This window comes from Mercenaria mercenaria, chromosome 5 (genome assembly GCF_021730395.1).
Source record: "Mercenaria mercenaria strain notata chromosome 5, MADL_Memer_1, whole genome shotgun sequence".
Classification (NCBI taxonomy): Eukaryota; Metazoa; Mollusca; class Bivalvia; order Venerida; family Veneridae; genus Mercenaria; species Mercenaria mercenaria.
In genome coordinates, this window is record NC_069365.1 from 28,975,279 (window position 1) to 29,000,179 (window position 24,901).

The 24,901-nt window shown below is 34.2% G+C and overlaps 1 protein-coding gene and 1 long non-coding RNA gene across 2 annotated transcripts in view; both read left to right on the forward strand.

The window, feature by feature from the left end:
* The window catches only part of LOC123556726 (trichohyalin-like), a 117,657-nt gene extending 94,394 nt beyond the window's left edge, over nt 1–23,263 (forward strand). Inside the window, exon 28 of the mRNA XM_053543041.1 lies at nt 21,739–23,263. Within this exon, the coding sequence (XP_053399016.1) occupies nt 21,739–21,824 (86 nt within the window). The 3' untranslated portion in view covers nt 21,825–23,263. The remainder of the gene's footprint in view (nt 1–21,738) is intronic.
* Nucleotides 7,051–19,820, forward strand: LOC123547238 (uncharacterized). Its single transcript, XR_008370933.1, has 6 exons — nt 7,051–7,153; nt 8,711–8,862; nt 10,242–10,298; nt 10,972–11,046; nt 14,992–15,047; nt 17,089–19,820. It is a non-coding gene; the product is annotated as an uncharacterized LOC123547238 (long non-coding RNA).
* Nucleotides 23,264–24,901: the final 1,638 nt, after the last annotated feature.

The following is a 24,901-nucleotide window of genomic DNA, read 5'->3' on the forward strand; positions in this document are numbered from 1 at the left end:
GTCTAGTGAAAATAAAAAACAAAATCTCACAGTCAAAAAGGGTTTTAAATCATAGTAAAGAAAGAAAAACCCTTTAGGAAGATAAGAAACAAGAAAATAGCAAAAAGCCCAAAAAATTTGCAAGAGCATAATTGAAAAATGATGATGAAACTGAAGCTTTTTTATGTGCCCCCCCCCAAAAAATTCTCATCACAAGAAAAAAAATCAAATTTGGGGGTTTTTTGGGACCCCGGTGCCAAAAACAAAGATCCCAAATTCTAAGCTAGAAGTTCAAAATCGGGTTGTTCGGAATCTCCCAATAGTAGTTATTAAAAAATAGTCTGAAAATAAAGGCAGAAAATCGAAAAGCAAGGATAAAAAATATTAAAAATTCTAAAAAGGGAAAAATCTGAAAGAGAAGATTTGGGATTCGAAAAAATACAGAAGTTTAGCATGTTTGGGAATTCGGTGAAATAGGGGCTGTTCAAAGATGAAAAAGAAAAAAATGGGGGCAAGTTCCAAAAGGGATAAACACAAACGTGATAAAGGGGCAGGGGTTTTAAACCATTCTAAGTAGTAAAAGGGCCCAAAAGGGTTTAAAACCAAAGGGGAATTTTTAAGCATGTTATGTTTGTAATTCTGATGTGTTTTTTACAGAAATGGGTTGTGTCCAAAAAAAAATATTTGAAAAAATTCTAAAGAAAAAGGAAGAAAAGAAAGCGAGGTATGATCAGTTAAAGGGCAAAGTTCAAGGTGAAAAAGAAATGGGAGTCAAAGACGGGGGATTAGGTGGGAAAAAAATTTAAGGTGGGAAAACGGAAAGCAACGATGGGCAAAATTTCAAAAAAGCCAAAAAAACAGGTTAGTGTTTTTTTAAATCAGTACCCAAATCCAGGTTTTTGGGTAGTTTTTAAATTTTTTCTTATTTTGGTGTTTAGATCTACATTTAAAGTAAAACTGAAAAAAAAAGAAAAATTTATTTATGTTTGTGTTTGAATAAATGAATTTATTGCAAATCAAATTTTTAAAGAATATGTAAGAAATTTTCCTTCCCATGCACCCCGTTCCGCCAAAAAATCAAATTTTTCACACCCTGTTTTTATTTTACTTGCTTTCCAAAACTCCCCGTTTTATACTTCCGTACAGGACAAAAAATTTTAGAAAAAAAAGTAAATATATTTTTCAATTTTTTAAACCAAAAATAGGGGGAAATTTAAAATTTAAATTTTTCAAGCAAAATCAAATCAGCTGATGGGCACAAGAATAAATGCCAAAAGGTTTTTAAATAAAAGTTTGGAAGGAAAAATTTTTTTTAAAAAACCCCGTTTAATTTGTTTTCGGCATGCACTTGATAGCTGCTTTTTGAAACAGGGTTTTGTGTGCCTTTTTGTTTATTTCTGACAAAAAAGACTTAATTTCCTCTCCTGGGTGGGCCCAAAATTGCCTGAAGGCAACACCCCCCCAAAGATACCTTGTCAGTCACTTTTGTTCCCCTTTTTTGTGGAACCCTAATTTTTAAAAAATTTTTAGTTTGGGTAGGCCCCAAACCCCTTGGGGAAAAAATACTGGTATATTCAATTTTGGGGGACATATTTAAATTCCCAGTGAAAAAATCTTGTTTTTCTAATTTAGTGGTGGGTCTTGCCAGTTATCTCCCCTCCCCACAAGGTCATTACGACCCCTTTGGGGGTACAACGAAGTACCAGAAAGTCGGTAGGAAAAATGTCTGAAAAGGGTGAAAAAAGACTTTTGTTAAGTGAAATATCTCGGCTTTTCCCCGGAAAATGATGGTTTTTAAACTTTTCCCCATGACATGAAAACTTCGAAAATTGAGTTTAAATAAAGGTTTTTTAAACACATATCTTAATATGAGGGGCAAATTACTTAAAGTGAAATTTTTTATCCGGGTGCCCTTTGGATGAATTTTTTAACCAAAAATATAAAATAAGTTTTTAAAACCCTTTTTAAAAATCTTTTTAATGGTTTTGGGAAAATATCATTTACCCCCTTTTATTCTTGGGGACATTTTTTTAAAATGTGAAAAAAGATAATTTGGAAAACATTTTTTTTATTAACTATAAAACCTTTTAGAAATGAAACTACTGCTTTCGTAACTTTCACATCCCAAAAGAGCACCTGCCCCTTTTTTGGGGAGGCCCCCGTGCCCTTTTTGGCGTTTGAAATAATACTTTAGAAAAAACTTTTGGTTTTCCCCTTTTCGAAAACCCCAAAAACTACTAAATTTTGGCAACTAATGTGTTTTAAAAACTTTTACAAAAACTTTTTTTTTTATTTTATAGATAAGTATAAAAACAAAAAGGACTACCCTTTGAAATAGTTCTTAAAGTTAAAAAATTTAAATTCAATTTTTGGTTTTCCCTTTTTTTATGGGCACATCTCTCTAAATTTTAAACACATGTTTAGACACTTTAACTTAACCCTTATGATAGAAAATAGAGAATTTTAAAACCCCTTTTGAAGTTTCATTTTAAAAACTACATTGTTTAAAAATTTTTTATTAATTAAAAAAGTCATCAAAAAATTTTGGGTTTTTTCTTCATTTATGTACATAGACTCTTTTTTTGAAATCATTGGGCAAAAAAATTAAAAAATGGGTGTCCCTTTTTTGATAAAAAATGATTTGTTTACAGGTTTTTTCGACTTTTAGAGGCATTTTGGTCATAAAATAATTTTTTTTATAGCCCCAAAATTTAATTAGAATTTTTTTTTTTCCCTTTTAAAATTGGGGCTGGTAAAATAGTGAAAATTTAAAAAATCCCGGGGAAACTGGGTTTTAGGGGAAAAATTTTTACCAGAGTGGGTTTCCCTTTATGATTAAAAAATGTCTTACTTTAAGCTGAGAGAAATGATCCTGCCGGGTTTTCTTTATGTCGAAAAAAACAAGAAAAGGGAGTGTATTTGGGAAGAAACGGGCTATGGTAACAGGTAAAGAAACTTAGTGATTGGGCCTGATGTTTTAAATTTTGTATTCAGAATTAAAAAACCCGTTCTGAAAATTCAGGCAGGTAAAAGAATTTTCAGGGGAAATAAATATATATCCTTTGATTTTCTGTTCTTTCCCTTTTTGTCTTTTTTTTTTTTTTTCCATTGCTTATTTGTCAATATCTTTTTGATTTTTTTTTAATTTATACTACAAAATTTAGTTGCAAATGTTGGATTTAGAAATTTCAAAAGTCTGTATCCCCAAAAAAAGCTTTCAATCTATCGAGACAAACAACAGCCTTGTTGGTTGAATAGGGGCACGAAGCAGAAACTTATTGGGAAAATTGGTTTTTTTATTTAGAGTTTTGGGGGTTTACTGATGACAGGTTTTTCGGGGGTTGCAGGAAATATTTTCTTTAAAATTTTTTATGATTTAAAAACCGTTTTTTTTCAACTTTTTTTTTAATGTTTTTTGTTATAATTGTATTTATTTTTTCTGGTACTGGGGTTTTTGGGGGAAAATTTTTGTAAAAATTTTGACTCTTTTCAAGATAGGTATTAAAGTTTAAAGTTAACAAATGTTCTACCCTGGGAAAAAATATGTTACGCTGTTTTTAGAAAAAAACTTAAAACAAATTTTTAGAAAAAAAATTTGGGCTTGGGTGGGGGTGGGGGGGGGTTTTAGGGGAAAAAGGAAAAAGAATTTTTTTTAGGACAGTGTCAAACATTAAGGGGGTCTGGTGTATTACGTAGCAGTCTTTTCACTTTAAAAAAAAACTTGGAAAGGAAATTGTTGAAAATATTTGAATTGAAAGCCAAGCCCCTCAACAACCTAACATAATGGGGAAAGTAACAACAATATTTTAGAAAATTGACTATTGGTTTGGGAAAACCCTTCTATATCCTGAAACTGTATTTAAAAGAATTTAACCCCCAAAACGCCCCCTTTTGATTTTGAGGGAAAATTTAACCCGGTAAAAAAAAAGGGGTTTGGGGTTTGGGGTGTAAATTGTTTTTTGTGCAGAAAATTTTTAAAGCTGCCAAAAAATTATTTCAAATATTTTAAACCCCTTTTTATGCTGGAAAACGATTGATTTTTTCCCTTTTTTTGGGCCCCTTTTGGGTCTGATTTAGCCTGCCCCATCCATGCTGCTGTTCCAAAAACTGCTCTGTTTTCCTTTTTGTCTTTTTTTTTTTTGGGGAAGGGAAACCCTTTTTAAAAGTTAATGGTACTTTCCAAATTTAAAGATGGCAAGTTCATTATAGAATTTAGCAGCTTTAAGGTTAAGGAATGGAACCATTAAAAGTAGACCTACATTTTGTAAATTTATTTTTGTTGATTTTCATTTCAAATTTGGATTATTTAAGTATGAAAAATTAAAGGAAAAGTTTTAAAGCAGGGTTTTTCCCAAACTTTGTAATGTAATTTGATATATGTTTTTAAATAATAAAAATTTAAAAAAAATCTTTTGTGTCAGATGAAAAAAAATTTTTTTTAAAATAGAGAGGCAGCATATTTCTTTTTAGTTAGTTTAGGGCTAATTTTTCCGGGGGGTTTGTTTGAATCAATCCATGAAATAGCATATGTTTAAATCCCGTGATAGGTATTTAAATTTTTACTTCCCAATTTTTGACACGGAGGAGTGCAGTTTGCAATATCTGTAACTTTGGCATAAAAATTTGTTTAGATTTTTCCGCTTTCTGCATTTTTCTGTTTAACTTTTTTTTGTCTGAAGTTTTTATTGAAGAATAAGAAAAGGGTTTTACATCAAAACCCAGAAAGTTGGTAGAGGCAGTTAGAAGGGAAGGGGTGCAGTAACAGTCAACATAAATCCGCATCTTTAAAATTTATTTTTAAATATTGAAGGGAAAAAATTGTAATTTTACTAATTGGGTTTTTAGGGGGCTTTTAAGTTTCTCTTTAATGGAAAAAACTCATAAAATTTTTAAAACAATGAATTCAAATCTGGATGGGTTTTGGGATCACAGTTTTATGCCAACAGAATTTAAAAGCTGGGTAGTTAAGTTTTTTATTGAAAAAATGGATTAAAAAAATTAAGGTTTTTTGAGTTGTTTTTTTTTTCTTCAGATTTCTTGAAGATTCTGGAATGTCTGTTTGGGAAAAAAAAAACTGTGAGAGGGTTCAAAAATTTCCCCAACCTGATGAGATGGAAAGGGTTTGGGGGGAAATTTTTCTGGTTTGGGATTATTGGTTTTTAAAAAAAAAAGGAAAAAATTTTTTCAGGGTTTTGGTTTAAAATCTATCTTTCTATTGGGGAAATTAACTTTTTAAGGGAAATTTTTTTATTGGGATCCATTTTTTTTGAATTAAATTGTTTCCCTCCCCCACTGTGGTTGGGGGGGAAGCCCTCCGTCTTAAAGTCCGTTCTGTTTGGGTTTCTGTTGTTAAAAGGGGATAATGAAGGGGGGACCAGATGTTTCCTTAAAAATTCAAGTAGGGAAAATCTTCATACAGTCTAGGGCTCTTTCAATTGTTTACAACTTGCAGTCGTGTGGTTTTACTTAAAAATCAATTTAAAAAAAAAAATTTTTGGGGCCTTACTTCATGTCAAAAAAGCAGTTTATGCTGGGTTTCTGTAAAATGTTGGGGTTTACCCGGTGTTTTCTACTTGCTTATTTTTTAAAGACAGCGGATTGTCTGTAGGTTTCTCTTCCCTTTTAAAACTTGAAGAATGCTATATTACCCCCAGTTTACAGGTAGCTTAAAAAAAGCAAAATCAAAGGAAAAAACATTGCAAAAGAATGAAACTGTCAAAAGGGTTTTTTTGCCCCCGTGTCAAAGAAAAGAAGACACATTGCTTGAAAATGTCAATCCATCAGTCCTTCAGGGAAAATTTTTTGTGGCTCAAACCCCCTACAGTTTTTTATCTAGTTAAATGAAACCTTGTGGGGATCCCAAAATGGGGCATGCTCTTTTTTTCTTTTGATTATGTTTTCAGTAAAAACTTAATGTTTTGGACTTTATACTTTTCTATCGTCATTTTCAGGGGGGATGTGTATACAATGTTAACATGATTTTTATTTCAGTAAAAGGTTTTATTTGTTTACAGAGAAAAATGGATTAACTTTAACAAAAACTGAAGTCTATAAGGGAAAAAATAACTAAATCCTTTTAAAACTGCAGCTCCAGGAAAGGGTATCTTGTAAAACCAAATTTCGAAAAATAAAGGGGGAGCTTTTCCTACCCACCACCCGTGGCACACCCAGGTTAAATTTTCGTACCGGGGGCCCCATTTTGCCAAAAATTTTTAAAACAAATCTTTGGAAAATTTCAACCCTTTTTGTACCATTGCCATTTCCTGTTTTAAGCCCAAAGGGGTTATAAAAACCATCAAAGGGTTTTTGGGCGAATTATGGCCCCTTTTTTACTTAGAAAACTTGGTTAATTTTTGTACCAAATTCATATTTTGTGTAAAATGTTTGACATTTTGACTTTTAAAGTTTTATCATTGGGTAAATTTTAAGTTTATCTGTAGGAGGAGTTCAGTACATAAATCTGTCAACTATTTTGGGTGAATTATGGCCCTTTTTTTGATTGCAAAAATTTGGGACAATTTTCTTACATTTAAAGTTTTTTTCATGGATCAAAAGGGGGATAGGTTTTCCTCCGAAAGACCCCTTTTTTCATTACCAGTATATTTGTTTGCAGTTAGGAAAATCAGCTTGCATTTATTGACCATGTTGCCAAGCCAAAGAGGGGGTTTTGACGTCGCAAAGGCCAAGTTTGGAAAATCAAATGTAATTATGAGTGGGGGGGAGGGGAAAAAGCAAACCCAAAATTTTTGGTGTTGATTTGATAGCAATTTGGGGAGAGACCCAAACAGCAGGATGGCTGAGAGAGGGAAAGTATTGCTTGTTTTGTAAAGTTTAAATTTATTGGGCAGTTGCCCCTGGTAACTGGTATAGGGGAACTCCTACATTTTTAAGGGGTTGTTTGTGTTCTTGTTTTGATGATAGTGTAAGGGCACAGAAGATTTTACCAGTTACACGAGCCTTTCCAGGTGTAAGCACCCATTACAGTCACATGCCCTTTTTTTTGCAAAGTGTTAGTTTTTTAAATGGAAAGGGCATATTAAATCTGGTAATAGAAAAATTATAATTCTTACAGAAGGATGATTTGAAGAGCTTATTCAAAGTACACCTGCATTTAGCTGCGTTAGGCGATGAGGCCTGGTGGAGTGTTCTTGACGTTCTAAATGCATACGGACAGGTAGTGTTTCTTCTTTAAATTTATGGGCATTACCTTTCAGTTATTGAAATTGGATTTTCTCAGAATCAATGTAGATATCAAAGTTATAAATATTTATCCTACCTTCATGCAAAATAAAGGCAAAAATCAAGGGGTCAGATAAATTTTGCTTTATCTGGTCAGTGACTAAATAAAGCTTGACGGACTACTTTTTGGATTTTTTTTTAAAACGACGCCATCTTGTTTTTGAGAATAACTGCTAAAAGACATATTTATGCAATTATTTTCATAAACGCGCTTTTATTAGGTATGTGAGACCATTACAAATGTATAGTGTATGCATACCGTACTTTGCAATTTTACTACAAAAAGTTTTTATAACGGAAACGCTCGGAGAAACGGAAAGTCAATCTGGGAAATTTTATTGCATCTGTAATGGAGTGTTATTGAATAAAATCATCGGGAAAGGGTTTTTGCCTATTCGTTTTTTTTCAAGCGGCGATATGGCGTGTATATAAGTCTCGTCAATCGTTTGCTGGTGAGGAGGGGGAAATCCGACATTCAACTGAACTTCGGACAAAATTTCACTTGGCAGCAAATTAAAATTATTCTTTTAATTTTTCCAGCAGAACAGAGAAGTCAGACACAAAGCAGAAAAAGGGTTAGCCTTTGCTTTTTCGGCTCTTATTTTATAATATTTTTATTTTAAAGACCTGTTTGTGTAAAGGGGTGGGGGCGTTTTAAATTTCGGTGCAAGACAGACTCAGATCTATTTGGGGTGGTAAATTTTGAATTTAATTAAAGAATGATATTGATCAAAGGTAGGATAAATAGAACATTAGGTTACTGTATTAAAAAATTTTAAATTTATTAAGTTCGTCTACGAAAAAATAAAAGTCTCGGCAGAGCCTCGACTTTTATATTTTCTCCGACTCACTTAATAAATTTAAATTTATAAGACAGTAACCTAATATTCTCTATGTATTTTATGTAATACAAATGCATCTGCCAGTGTTGCAAACTGACATTGACTTTATTCCAAGCGCTGATAATGATGCATAAACATGTCCTATGATGCATACACATGTCGTGTGACCTAAAGTCGAGGTCCAAAATATTTGATTCAAACAATTTGATTCAAACGAAAGACACAATAACAAGAGTGTCATAATGATCCTATGTCATTCTACTAAGCACGAATGCTCAAAATGACAAGGTAAATGAAAAAGTACACTAAATTCGATTTAGAAATCATCAAGACAAACATGGTTATACTTCTGGTATTACTATACTATTATAATTAATATTTGTCATTACTTACATTGTATAATATCTGTCTTTTTAGAAGAATATTTACTGTATTGTACTGTGCTCGACTCTTCTGAACTGACCTGAACTGTGAACTGTTCTGTGCTGCGCTGCGCTGCACTGCACTGCGCTGTACACTGCGAAAGCGTGCCATTGAAAAATATTTTTATGACTTTTGTGTCAGCTCGAATACATCTAGATTTTAACATTCCCACACAATTAGCACTATAGTGCTGTTACAAAACTTTTGTCACATTTTATCATTTTTAGGTAAAAATCAAAGGACAAAAGGCAGGTGATATACCGACACAGTATGTATGGCGACTTTTCAAAGTTAAAGAAAACAGTACGAAATCGAAACTATTAAGTGCTCTTGCTTCTGGAGAATTAACAGTTGCCCAGTTCAGAAAGAAGTGTACAAGGTAAATTAACTAATGGTAAACTCTTTTTTCCATTTCAATATGTATTGACTGGGACACGTTTATTAGTTTATCATTTTAGTATAAACATATTTATTCCCATAATAGAGTACATATATTGGTGCATATGTCATATTGCAGTGGAGGCAAAACAGGAAAGGATAAGAATGAAAGACAAGTTTTATGGAATTCGTCTTCTTTGCGGACAAAATATTACTGTATGGGCTTATCAAGCTTCAATCTTTAATGGGGCTAGTAATATAGTCTAAAAATATGACAACAATAATAAATAAATAACTGTTTATTATCTTAGTCAGATGTTTTAGTTCACCTGGCCAGCTTATGGTCAAGATGAGCTAGAAAGACCTCTTTTTGTCCAGCTTCTATTTCATCGTGCGTCGCAAACAATTCTAGAAAAACTACTCCACAAAAACTGCTGGGCCGATTTCAACCAAACTTCACTGCAGCCACCTTTCAAAATTGGCCATCGCAAGGAATCACGTCCACGGCAAACGATATTTTATAAAGCTTCCTTATGACAGAGGGAATACTAGTGGGCATTGCTTTAAAACAAATTACAACAGAAAGTACATGAGTCAGCAGATTATTTGCCGTCATTGATGGCCCCTTAAAAAGGCTCCTTGTCTTTCTGCCCACTAACGGAAAGTAGTGGACCGTCCGTACACAATATCTTGTGAACGCGATAGAGACCACATTTTGCAATCAATTTTAATCCAACTTGCGTACAACTTGTATTCGCATAATATCTCGGTTCCTGTCGAAAACTGGCAAGATTCCATTTTGGGTTCCAAAGTTGTGGTCCCTTAATGGGACAAAATTTGCTATTTTTGGCTTTTGAACACGATAGAGCCCATATTTTGCAATCAACTTTAATCAGAATTGCACACAACTTGAATTGGAATAATATCTCAGTTCCTTCCTGAAACTGGCCAGATCCCGTTATTGGTTCCAGAGTTATTCCAGCCCCTTGTTTTTTGCCTTGTGAATATGATAGAGACCACATTTTGCAATCAAGATTGATCAAACATGCAAACATCAAACATGTTTACACTGTAATGGTGTGTTTCTCAGGTGAGCGACTTAGGGCCCTCTTGCCTTTAAACCACGTGCCTTCAATATGGTAATATGTTGAATGGTCCACGTGTTGGTAATAAACGTTCACGATTGGATAATGAAAATAGATATAGAATAAAAAGCCATATTGCTCTTCATTTTGAAAGCATGAATGATATTAGTTATGTGAAACATATAGATTATGTTATAAATACGAAATGCAAACATATATGTGTGAGACTCATTAACACTATCTTTTAAGCAACAAAATAATGGCCAGGTTTTAATAATCTAGTATCAATTTTCAGCCTCCAAGTCCCCTTAAAAGACAAAAGAAACTGACAAAGAAAGCCAGTGACGTTAAGGTAAGAATGTATTTCTGCATTTTATTAAATGCCCGTATTGGTATTGAAAACAAACTAAGGGCGCGCATATATGTTTAAACATATCATTCACAAGTACTCCTCAGCTGCACATGATTAAGTTCACAATCCACTTAAATAAATGCATGTGTTTATAAGTGTTTTCTAAGTATGTTTTGGGTCTACTTTGAAAGAGTAATATTATACTATGGCGTCAAGATGTGAATTTATTTCACGCGTGGTGTATCTTTAATGATTCGATGGAACAAGTTTAATGCGTTTCAATCAAGAAACTATGAAATTCTTTTACCACGTTTGAAAGGTAATGCGTTTTGTCCAGTCCAGGCCATTTTCAATACTTCTCAATTAACAGCCAATCCCAGTTAGGACTTGCCTGCCTTCTTGTATTTTTCTCCCGGTCGGCTTACACTCATGACAAGTGTAGTGTCCGCACCTATCTCCCTCTTTTAATATGTCTTTTGCATACGCAGAACGGTCTCTAATGTACTGTTGTATTTGCGCGCATTTATAAGGTGGGCTGTAATTAGACAATTGTTGTATTAAAACTCTCGGTGCCCTTTTATTTTGAGTTGGTCGTACGTTTAAGTTTACAATTCTTTTCAATCAATACAGTTGTATTATTATACTTCATTATGTTGTTGTTTTGTATTAAAAGGAGCATGTTCCAGTGATGGAAGCTAAGACAGATCAAGACATAAATCCAGGTCCAAAGGAGGATACATATTTGAGCGTAAGTTTAGACAATATCTTGTTTCATAATCATATTGTAAGCCGTCTCTCACACTGGTTATTCGGGTACCTACTCGTGTGAGCGATACCGCCCTCGTGTGATTAATGTACATGTTGGTGAACAGGAAATTCACACCTATAACAGGTAATTATTCCGTATTTTACCGAAGATTTGAAAACGTTTTAGTATTAAATGTGCAAGATCATACCTTAACTATATCCATGTCAAATATCTATCTCATATGATCTGAATAATTGTGAAAAAATACGTTTTTTTTGTCGCGGAAATGAAGATATTTTAAGGCGATAGTATATATTTTCACGATTAATGGTATTATTTCGGATTATGTTAGGATTTTTTGTTAGGAAAATGAAAAGCAGTCATTCTGTGTATTAGCCATTGCTTTCATTTCACAAAAACTTGAAGCACAGTAAAATTAGATCGATTTTTTCGAAGACAGTGTCTAGAAAATAAGATACCTCTGACGATGTACCATGGTACCATCCTCGTTGTTTCTGTCAATCCAGCGGATACCGTCCTCGTTATTGAAATGAACATTACATTGACGCAGACCCCTTTTCTAAATTTAGCGATAATATGCAATGACCAGCTAGGATGAAGATAAAACTTTGGTCTTTTATACCCTCCAGCTACTGGAAGCAGCCTATCGGAAGAAAAACTTCTAACATAATTTCTTTAAGTTCACTTTCAAGATCCATCTACATAGACACATTCTTAGGTGTATTTTCAATTGAATATTGCGACCGTACGTTTTGTCTTGTTATTTAAGTTGTTATGGGGTACAAAATGTTTGCAACAAAAACAAAATTAAATTTGTTCAGAAATTATATGATTTTTGTCAAATGTTGTATTGAGATCGACCAACGTTTGACGTTTTGAGGAATAAAGCCAGTTATTCGGTCGAAAATGTTCTTCGTTTGAGTAGTCGAAAGAAGTCGGTAGTAAACAGATCCTTGTTTCGCCATTTTTTTGTGCGAAAATTCGTGTAGAACAAGTGCATTAATCACACCTTTTTATTGCTGGAATACATAATGCATGAAATGAGATGAGATATGTTTATACACTTCACATATAAGTTTTGCAGATCGAAACCGAAAGTAGTGGGTTTATTGTGCGGACAGGGTTTTTAGGGTAGCAGACCACAACTGACCGGCATTTTACAGGAACTATTCAGCTCCCTCTTTATTTTAACTTATGATAGAACTTTCATGAAAAATAGGTGTTGGAAAAAGTGATGTTCTATTAAGGTAGGTAAAGAGGGCATGAAGTTTAGTAGGTTTGCAGGTTTGTCGAGTAATTCAAGCCCCGAGCAATTTGCTTATCATCCAACTGTTGAAAGCGGAGCTAAAATGGTGGGAAATGAAAAGAAAAAAAGAAAGCGACGAGAAATTTTACTGGTTCTTGGTAACCATTTGTACATTATTTCAAAGTTATTACAGCTCGTCTGATACTAAAACTTTAACAAAATATCATCTTACCTGTCTTATAGTCAGTTGCTAATTCTGTATTGCAAATGGTGATTATGAATCTAAAGGCAGTAAGTTAAAGTATAAAAAGGTTAAAAAGTCAACACCTTATGTCATGGTTTTTTGGTGAGCTTGGGGTATTACCAATAGATATTATAATTAGAAATAGAATATTGAACTATTAAATGGTAAACAAGAAAAGATAAACTGTATACTTTACAGGTTCATGTAGGGACTCCATCAGCAAAATGTAAATTATTGTTCTTGGATTTCATATGTTAAAGAATCTTTATAACAACTTGGATCTGATGAATTCTGGTTGAATCAGTCAGTACATTCACCAGTGTATTTCCGCAATATTCTTATTTTAGAATGTCCCTACATTGATTTGGACAGAGTAAAATATTTTACCAAATGATTTTCAATTTTTAAATGTAATGTCATTTCAACGTTTATTTCAAAGTAATGATAGTACTCTTTTTAAGTTAGCATTGTTTGTACAGAAAATACTTCAAATATTTAGGTAGGGATAGGTTTTTGTCACTAGCAGTTATTTGCTGGCCAGTTTAAAACAATGTTTTCAACCTGGTTAATTCTAAATGTACACCATCTTCTATTTTTTAGCTTACAAAATATTTGTATTAGATCTATTATAACCGTAAAACTACTGTTTTATTTTATGTATTAGTGTTTGTTTTGTTAAATTTGTTGTTATTATAATGCTGATGCCGTATAGGCCTAGTTATAAATAAAATCTTGAAATCTTGAATCTCACAGATTTTCTCCCTAGACGTACATTTAACGTTTACAACCGCTGTGAGGAGTGTGTGAACAAACAATAAAAAAGAGATAGAATCTGATACCCAGACTACCATATCTGCTTCTGTTTCTTCAGTTAGTCACCTGTAAGACACTTATACAGTAGTGTATATTGTATGTACTTGTAAACAAGTCACCTAATTAGCACTACCTTAATGGAGGGTGCACCTATGAACAGAGGCGAATATTACAAGATACGATAAAAGGCAGATTTATGAAGCCGGAGCATCTCCCTAAACGAATACATGCCCAGAGAGAGGGTCCACTTTCCCTTTCAGGAAGAAGAAAAAAGGTCTTTACATAAGCACTTTTGCTCGGTGTGCGACAAATTTGGTCGTTTTCATTATGAGACTGAAGGAGAAAAAGAAGAACTTTAAGAAGGCAAGATGGTAGAATGTGTAGAATAGAGGGTGGGTGTGAGGGAAGATTTAATCTTAACACGGTCCACTCCCAATCTTTACATCTTTAAAGATAAAGTGCTAATCAAATAGATCGACTAAAGGTCGGGTTTCACATTTCCAGTTCTTTTTTCCAGATCCTTAAAGCAATTACCTTCAATTGCGTTTATTTAGTGTACCGTATGCGGAAGCAATCGCCGCGGGGAGTTTTATAAATGTTCATTGACATAACGAGGACGGTACCCATGTGCAAACGGGTAGGTATCTTTGTTTATTTTCATCCATCGTCAGAGGTACCATCAAAAACAGCAACAGGATGCATATAATTGAAATTTTATCAACAAAAAGAACTTGCAGGTACATGATCCAAATGTTTTGTAGTTAAGTATGTATAGTTCTACCAAGGTGAGTGGCAAATTCAGTTATTCAACTTTGAACAAAGAAAAATACAGCTCAAAACGTCAAAATACGTAATTTTCGCTACATTTCTTCAAATTTTATAGTCATATCAATATTGTTGAGGGCTGATATTTTCACCAGTGTGAATTAACGCATTCCCTCAGACGAATCTGTCTTTAAAATGTTCAACATTCTTAAAAATGTGTAATACGTTGGCATTGTTTTTATATACCCTAAACAACCTACATGTACCTTAATCACATGAGGGCGGTATCGCTCACACGAGTAGGTACCCGAATAACCAGTGTGTCTCTCTTCTTGGTGAAATAATTACATTTCTTTCACAAATACTTACAAGAGAAAACATTTTTCTGTTACCTATAAAACATCCAAAAACATTAAAGTATTTCACTGAAGACCGTCAATGTCGTGCAGAAAAGGACGTCATTCGCCCAGTAATACATTTTTGTCAAACACGGCACAGTTATATCTATGTATAGTTAGAATTATCTAGTTTGTTTCTATCAAAAAGATATAGTATTATAATGCGGTGCCCCAACAACAGAAATTTAGCATTCTCTTCCTAACATAGCTACACATTTTAATTTGAGGTGTATATATATTGATGGAATATAGTACTGCACATAATGTCAATGTGAACCATTTCTCAAACTATTTGAGATATGATCATGTGAATGAAAACCCATATTGTAAATGAATGAAATGATGTGGTAAAACGTATAGATTATGTTACTAACTTTGATGCACATATCAACTCGTTCGCGTTCATTTTAGCTACACAATTAATGACCATGTTTTAACAATATGGTATCAATTTTCAGTCCCATGTTCCGTAAAAAGACAAAGGAATCTGACAAAGAATGCCAGTGACTCTAAGGTAAGTTTGTATTTCTAATTTCATTTTATACCTGTATTAGTATTGAAAAGACGTTGGGAAAGAGGTATTAGTAACCCAATATTTTAAAAAGAGGAATTCACACAAAGACTCCCTTTTAAGTCTATGAAAATAATGAGGTTTGTCGCACATCTGCACATATATGCTACAGAAAATGGCAAACCTAGGTCATTTTTTGTGTGCCCTGCTGTAGTGATAAAAACTTTTGCGAGTTTGATTTTTCACCATAGTTTTCTATGATGTTGGAAACTTTGAACAACTGTATATAGCCAGAACAGTCACTTGTATTACGTTAAATGTTATGTATTAAACTAGAAAGTAAATCCTATTTTATGAACAGCTAAGTCACAGCTTTAGATAAGTGTCAGCCAGCGCAAAACCCAATGTTCGCAAAGGGTGTTACCACAGTATTGAAATATACTTAACTGCGAAAACAGACTTTACTAATTGTCTGTTGGTGGCATGTTATAAACGCTGTGTTCAGTGAAAACACATGGCCCTGCAGGTGCTTTGACCGGAAATGTAGTCAATATGGGTGGACGGATAGCTCAGTGGTTTGCACACTGGCCTTCCAATCCTGAGGTCGGGGTTCGATCCCCGGCAGCTACTCGGGAATTTTCAGAAACGCTTTTCAGTGTTTCCCACCCAGCTAGAGGTGTACTGGTCAGGAACCCAGGCAATCCTTGCGTGTATCAGTGCTATACACTGGGCACGTTAAAGAACCAGGCTGTCTATTCGTAACGAGCTAGGCTAAGTTAGCCGGACAAGCCTGTATCTGATTTCTGATCTCTCTGTGTGGGGCGTTGTCTCACTCTGTCCCTCTGGTCAGATCGCTCAGTGTCTGTACTGGTAGAGGATGATTTCGCGCCCTATGTGGCTGCAGTTGCTGTAAAGCGCCTTTGAACGTGTTTATCATGAAAAGGGCGCTATATAAATCTGGTATAATAATAATATGAGTAGCCTTATGAGTCCGAATGAGGTCAAGATCAACAGTCGGTTGGTTTGATCAGATGAATGTCAAATGGACAAAGACAGTATGTGTGCAAGTATCGAATGTTTATGAGAAAAATTAAACGGCACGGTCGCAGATTGGAAAGAAAGAAATAAAGGAACTGCAGAATATGTTTAACATGGCATTTTTCTCTATCACTAGCTCTAATATCGTGTGACCACCTCTTGGACGTATAACTTTCATTAAACGAGGTCACATTGCCCTGACGTTCAGTCTGATGACGTCATTTGGAAGTAGACAACCTCCCTTTCCCTCCACTCTCTACAGGAATATATTACCTTCAGCAAAACTTAATTTAAAACGGGACCCTTTGCTAAAAAGCATTCGTGACCATGCCCTTTGCGAACATTGCGAAAACCTCATTATTTTCATAGCGTAAATACCCCTTGCCTGAAGTAGACATAGCATGTGATTACGTCCGGCTAGGCTTATTCCAGCACACGATTACCTGTTTTAATCAGAACTCTGTTGGCTTGTTAACGGTTCAATATTACTTGCTTGCTAAATCCAAGCGTAACTGCCGCACTTGACACCGTTTTGAAAGGGTGACGTAAATGCGTACTGATTATGTAACAGTCTACACTTGCCGTTGTCTCGGTCTACCTGACCTAGGTTCGTCTGAAATGTCTGCAGGTTGTCGAAGTCGAACAATTCGACGTACAACTGTATTCCTTTGACATTATAGTAACAGTACATTTCGTGCAGCGTCATCAACGCAAGCTCCGTATGTCAGTAGTACTAGCATCTAGAGTCTCTCTTGTTTGCTTAGGCGTGGTATCGCTGTTCCCGATAAAATATGGAATAGTATGTTTTTGTACGAATAAACGTTCTAGATATCGATAAACCATTGAAGTGGCCGGCATTGAAGTGGCCAGACAAGCATGAAAAAACTTTCTTGAAATGTAACAATATGTTTGGAAAAGATTCAGAATTTGAATTAACGTGATACATACTTATGTTTCCGTTTTATTGATAAGAATTGAATTTAATGATAAGTGACATATTTTTCAGATTGCTTTGGTAGAGTACAACCAAGGTAGAGTGTATTATGTTCTCCGAGATCCAGAGGACACAAACAAGGGAACTTATTTCAAAGCTCCGATTGGATATATTAAATATGGACTCTTTTGTCATAAACCAACAAAACTGTCTTTTGTTTTAAACAAAAAGGACGTACAATCAGTTGACAGAAAATTTATCATTTGTGAATTTACCGGGGTTATAGAGGATGGCATCATACGAGTTAATAAGATGTCAATATCTCCACAAGAACAAGTACTCCTTATTTCAAACTATGTGTAACAGTGTTGAACTTTGTAATGTAATGTTTTGTTATTTTGTCTCTCACCACACAGTTATGTGGAAGACATATTGATTTACCCCTCTGACTGTCTGTCTGTCTGTCACAAATCTTGTCCACGCTCTAAGTCGAACATCTCTCCGATCTTCATCACAAAAATGTGTTTAACCATAAATCCTCTGCCAAATTCGATAAATAGCCAAACTGATAGCCACTTTGGTATTATTGCCCTTGCATCACCGAATATCGGCTTTTTTACACTAAGTCTGTGCTTTTAAGTCGAATAGTTTTCACAAAAGTATGCCCTTTTCGACTTCGAAGGTTTTTGGAAAGGCTTTAAATGTTAGCTTGTATCTAAGTACCACCTAAATGAACAGATTGAATCTTCACACATTCGGTCACTGTGGTGATCTGGCATGTAGTTTACAGGTTCCATAACTCTCTTTTGTGTTTTTTATAAATCATGCCCCTTTTTCGACTCGTATGTCATTGGTTAAGATTTTGTATGAAAGCTGGTATCTAACACAACACGCCGTAGACACGTGGCATGATACCCCACCCAGTCACATTATACTGACACCGGGCTGACCAGTCCTAGCACTATCCTCTTAATGCTGAGCGCCAAGCGAGGAAGCTACTAGTGCCATTTTTTACGTCTTTGGTATGACGCGGCCGGGAATCGAACCCACGACCTCCCGCACTCGACCCTGTTTTGTACTTACCGGTACTTACCGGATATTTGGTAAGTTGAATATGTAAGCTGGTATCTCAGTTCCCACTAATGGGACTGGATTTAAAATTCTCACAATCGTCCGTTTTCGTGAGTTAATATGCAGTACACATGTTCCTTAATTCTGTTTTGCAATTTTACAGAATTATGACCCTTTTTAATTTGAATATTCATTCAGCTGACAAGCCTGTTGAATAGTCAAGCGTTGCTGTCATTCGTCAACTGTTGTTTTTTTAAATACTTTCTCTGTTACTGTTTTAATGACGTTCTTAACGTCCCGTTTCAAAATGCCCTCGGTGACAAACTTTAAAACAGTGTAGAGCTTAAAATAGTGAAGATAATCACTTCAGATTTGAAAGATAAAAGAATGATTTTCATGAATGTTTTGTTATCTGAATTTTGATTTTTTTTTTATTATGTATTTGTTGGCGGATTGACTTTTGTTATCTGCATCTTTTTTTTTAATAACCTTTTTGTAGCATGTATCTTTTATCTTAAACATAAAATGTTTTGCTGTACAAGTTAACAATGCCGAATGCAGGCCCACACTTTTAGAACTCGGCATCGTTTCAGTTTTTATAGAAAACCATGAATGTTTGAGAAACGCTTGTAACTTGTAAGATTGTTTGTTTCCAGGAATAGTGTTAATGATTTCGGCAAGAATCAAGGTGCATTTTAATTGTTCTCGAAGAATTTATACAAAATGCTTGAAAGTTTGCCAAAACGTTCGTAATATGTATCGTTCCTCAATCGTACATACATATTCGGAAACAATCGGTTTTGTACAAAAATGGCGAAAAACCACAGTTGCTTCTTTTTTTTTTCAGGAAAAAAAGTCGTGCTTATTTTAGAAATTATTTATAATATCCCTCTCAGTAATTTGCCGCTGAAAAATCATTGTTTGGTGTTCAGATGCGTGAGAATTATGTCACCCGGGCGCGCAGGCTCAGTGATATAATAATACACATCTTAACGACATACAATGATTTTAGTCAAGAGCAAAACATTAAAAGACATATATTTACTCTATTCTAATAGGTTACCAATGATTTTAAAGTACATCGTTGTCGACATCTGTTAAATATGTGTCTGTTTTTCTTGGTTTCTTATCTAGCGCGCCGGTACCGTTTGACGCTAAGTAGATATCTAAATTGAAAATAAAATATACAACAAAATAAAATGATAACTCCATTATATCCTTTAATAATATCTTAAACCTTTATTTTCTCCATATGGCGTAAAGAACATAAAAAGAAGTTGAAATAATGACGATTATGATGATAAGTCAATCCATGATTTAGTCTGTTAATATATATACAAAAAAAAAACAGACGTTCTTTAAGTCCCCAGTGTTTGTCATCGGCCTGTCTGACACATATTACAAATCTTTCATCTGAACATTTCGTTTACTATATTGTATTCATATTTTTTTCATGTTCCCAAATGTACTGTTTGAAAATATTTTATATAACCATTATATAAGACTTTGTATTGTATCATCTGTACTCCAAATAACTAGAATGTTATTATCCTTTAAAACTGTGTTTCTGTTATTTATAATAACCAAATTTTGAGTTGTATAAAAATATTGGTAATTTCTCTTTGTAATGAAAAGATAAAAGCTTTTTTAAAAACATTTAGTATATTCTTTAGTAGTGTTCTTGATTACTGGGTCTGGTTTTATATATCTAAAACATGTTGACCGTTTTCCAAGCACAACAGAATTGAAATTATAAACATACTAGAACCGTACAGTCATCGCATATGAAAACAATGTATTTAGTCTCGAGTAAATTGAAGTATGAAGGAATAGCGACAATATACGTCTGTTTTGTGTTTGAACGTTTGCACAAGCTCTAGTCATATTATTTGCTCTGTGATTTTGGTAAGCTCTAGTCATATTATTTTCTCTGTGATTTTGGTAAAATTATAATACAAATAGTACTGCTTTACATTACCCTTTAGAATTCGATAAGGTACTATTCAGTGTATTCGTTTTCTGTCCGCGTCTTTGAACAAAACTGACCAATCAGCTGATCTCTTTTCAATGAGTTGTCTTTTTAATTAATGGGAAAAAATTGCATTGTATCATCTTTAACTCATTTATACGTGTCTCTTCCTACAGAAGAGGTGCATTAATTGTACTGTAACGGTTGTTAAAAAAAGCAAGATGTTCTTATATATCTGTCAGCTTAATTATTCGTTTTCACGTGCTTGTATATTAAACTTATTGTTTAATAGTACTCGTAACATGCGTTTGAATATTCCTACAGTTAACACGTCAAAGCAGGAACTTCGGTCATGGTATATGTGGCATATATGAGACAATTGACCTTGTTCATTAACTTGGGTCAATTACTATCATGTTATTTTCAGCAAAAAGATTTCACTTATTTTGTATGTCATGTAAATAAAATACCAAAAACGACATTTTTGCTTACCGTTTTGTGCCATTTGAAGGGTTATATGTTCGTACACATTGATCGTGTTCATGGTTTACCTTAATATGGCTTTTCGTTTGTATTTCGGGCTTGGCATTCGGCTGCAATTTCAAGGCGTATGTATATATTTTAAATGCACCATACATATTTCATGGCTCTTATTTCTATCAACTATTGACTGCTTAATAAACATAGATATGAACCTGTAACTTCAAATGGGTTAGGAACCAGTTTATATTAAAGAACCATGACGGCTTATGTCATTATGACGAACTATATACCTATGTTATGGCTTTAGCGTATGTGTCATTTAAAACTCGAGTTGTTAGTTTGTTATGCCTGCCACGACAAAGTTTATTATTTAAAGAAGAATGAAAAGTGATTTTTTTTTTAAAAAAGGACGTGGGGGGATGTTACCCTATCTATGGCTCTATTGTATGTGAAAAATGAAAAGTGATTTTGTTAAAAGGGACGTGGGGGGATGTTACCCTATCTATGGCTCTACTGTATTTGAAAAATTGAAAATTGATTTTGTTAAAAGGGACGTGGGGGATGTTACCCTATCTATGGCTCTACTGTATTTGAAAAAATTGAAAATTGATTTTGTTAAAAGGGACGTGGGGGGATGTTACCCTATCTATGGCTCTACTGTATTTGAAAAATTGAAAATTGATTTTGTTAAAAGGGACGTGGGGGGATGTTACCCTATCTATGGCTCTACTGTATTTGAAAAATTGAAAACTGATTTTGTTAAAAGGGACGTGGGGGGATGTTACCCTATCTATGGCTCTACTGTATTTAAAAATTGAAAATTGATTTTGTTAAAAGGGAGGTGGGGGGATGTTACCCTATCTTAGCTCTTCTGTATGTGTTATATATCTGTATAATTATTTTTCAATATCACCCCAAAAAAAGGACAAATGGAATTTCCTTTTTTATTCTGGAAAGCCTTTGTAATCATTTTAAAGGTTTCCAAGCATGGTAGTAATTTTAAATATCTTTAATAATATCAGTATTGTCACCAAAAATTGTATTTTTATGTAAGTATGGGCAGTATTTTTTTTTCTTCAAAATTTTATATATTTTTTTATGATTTATAAACATCATATTTGAAATAGAACTCAGTGTAAGGCCATCTTCAGACTCTTGTAATTGCAAATATATACAATAACTTTTGACATCTTTTTCAGAGATGGCTGATTTAATGAAGACACAAGGTAGAAAATTGAAGAAGGTGAAGGAAAATGAGAAAAAAATTCGTAAAACACCCAGATGATAGTACACCTGTCTTAGACTTTCAATTGCTGTAATCAAAATATATCAGTTGTTTGATTAATGAGAAACATGTCAGGTGTTTACCAGTGAGAAATGTGCATTTACTTCTCTCTAATAATGAGAACAGCATTCTATACATTGGTAGTTTTACTGTTTAAGGATGAGTTGTTGGAGATTAGCAAAATATTTGCATTTAGTTATACATGTGACACTTGCCTATAATAGAATCAGGTTTCAAGGATTGTAGGGGAATCACTACACTTGTGTTGTATTGTAATCAGCTCTTATTGTATGTCTGTAATTTACATGTGTGCATGTGAACATATATGTTCTTTGTAATATGCGGATCATGTTAATTAATATTTTCCTACCTCTTTTGTAGTGTTTAGTTTATAATATAGAGATTAATGTATTGTGAATGGCTGTTCAAATTACCAGTTGAATTAAGCAATTTTCTGGATCTTTTATTTAATAACTTGGAAAATTCCTGTAAAGTATACATCAAGCTCTAGTGAATGGAAAAATTGCTACCTTTAAATCCCTGGATGCTTCTTTTAATTTACAACAGAATATTAGTAAATACATACAAAGCAGAATTATCATACAGTATTAATGTAAGTACCACATTTCTTTTTTTGAGTACAAAGCTTCAGTACCTTGTGGACATGCATTATCAGATAATATTGATTTTTGTTATATGCTACTGTTTGACCTTCTTTAATTGATGAAATTCAATACAGATACCAAAAGATGATGAGATATTAATTTCTGTTGTTAACTGTTTTTTCGAGGTTCAGTTAAGTCCTCCACATTCATTTGTTTTTCTTTACCATAAACATTATCAAAGGTCACGAGATATTAATTTCTGTTGTTAACTGTTGATGTTCAGTTTATTTCCCACATTGTTTATTTTTCTGTAAAAGCCATCTCTGTAAACCTTTCATTTGACAGTATTTCCGCAAACTTTAAATTTAGTGTTCTTGCATTTAGCTTAACTGTAATATGAGCTGTTACAGCCATCCTCAAGCCTGTGAACCTAAACTTGATGACATAGTAAAAAGTTCTGTGGCATGTCCTTTGCATTCCCTGACAAGAAAGTCACTTGAATGGGAAATAGAACACACAGTACATCATTTGAAAATTTCAGTGTATATATTCTGACCAGATTTTGCTTAAATACGCATCATTGGCATAAGTTTTATTTGACAGAATAAGTTTTATTTGACAGTATTTACTTATATGTGGACTGTTAAGTATATTTTGTATCTTTGAACAGCATTCACTTCTTTAGACTGTGATACCTTTTGTAATATAAAAGTGTTTTTTGTGACATATTTATACCAGGAAATAGTGCATATAACACATCAGTGTGATTTTGTATACTTGAACAATTTGCGATATTAGTAATATTTATGTACTAAATTAAAAATGTACACAGTAGTTCATGTTTTACCTTTTATGTTATACTGATATAGATGTTGGGAGTGTCTTCTGTACTTCTAATGTACACTTACCTTGCCAGGACTGTGAAATTGTTCATTCCTTTCTCATATAACACTATGTGGGTATAGTGTTAGCTCATCTGACAACAAAGTGTTCAAGGTGAGAGCTTCAGCTGTATTGGGTTGTTAGCAGTTTGACTGTTGACACCAGGTCATAAGTTTACCCTTAATAAAACTTTGTGAGACCGTTTGCTGATGAAAGGGATAATGGGTTATTTAGGGGTCAATAAGGTAGTTCTGCTCATTTGAAACATTTTTATATGCCTGTCTCTGAAAGAGCGGGGCGTATTATGTGAACACCCGTGACGGGCAGTCGGTGTCCAAAGTATGTCCACTCTCTAAGTCGAACAGTTTTCATTCAATTTTCACCAAACTTGCTGACCATGTTTGTGGGCATAATATCTCGGCCAAGTTCGATAACCAGCCAAATTGCCCCAAAGACTCTTGGATTATGGCCCTTGAATTACTCGAAAAACTGCAAATTTAGCCTTGTCAGCTCTATGTCGAACAGTTTTCATCTGATCTTCACCAAACTTGCTGACAATGTTTGTTGGCATAATATCTCAGCCAAGTTTGATAACCAGGCAATGCAACCCAGGCACTTTTGGTTTGTGGCCCTTGAATTTCTCGAAAAAACTGCAAATTTAGGCTTTTAGCACAGTTTTCATACGATCCTCACCAAACTTGCTGACAATGTTTGTGCGCATAATACAAAGGAAATCCAGTCAGTAAAATATTGTTGTGTGATTGAAGTTCTGTTTGGCCGATTTAACTATAGCCGTCCTCTGGTTAATTTTTAGCTCACCTGTCACAAAGTGACAAGGTGAGCTTTTGTGATCGCGCGGCGTCCTTCGTCCGTGCGTGCGTGCGTAAACTTTTGCTTGTGACCACTCTAGAGGTCACATTTTTCATGGGATCTTTATGAAAGTTGGTCAGAATGTTCATCTTGATGATATCTAGGTCAAGTTCGAAACTGGGTCACGTGCAGTCCAAATCTAGGTCAGTAGGTCTAAAAATAGAGAAACCTTGTGACCTCTCTAGAGGCCATATTTTTCAATGGATCTTCATGAAAATTGGTCAAAATGTTCACCTTGATGGTATCTAGATCAAGTTCGAAACTGGGTCACGTGCGGTCAAAAACTAGGTCAGTAGGTCTAAAAATAGAAAAACCTTTTGACCTCTCTAGAGGCCATACTTTCTAATGGATCTTCATGAAAAATAGTCAGAATGTTCACCTTGATGATATCTAGTTCAAGATCGAAACTGGGTCACGTGCCTTCAAAAACTAGATCATTAGTTCAAATAATAGAAAAACCTTGTGACCTCTCTAGAGGCCATATTTTTCATGGGATCTGTATGAAATTTGGTCTGGATGTTCATCTTGATGATATCTAGGTCAGTTTCGAAACTGGGTCAACTGCGGTCAAAAACTAGGTCACTATGTCTAAAAATAGAAATACTTTTGACCTGTCTAGAGACCATATTTTTCGATGGATCTTCATGAAAATTGGTCAGAATGTTCACCTTGATGATATCTAGGTCAAGTTCAAAACTGGGTCACGTGCGGTCAAAAACT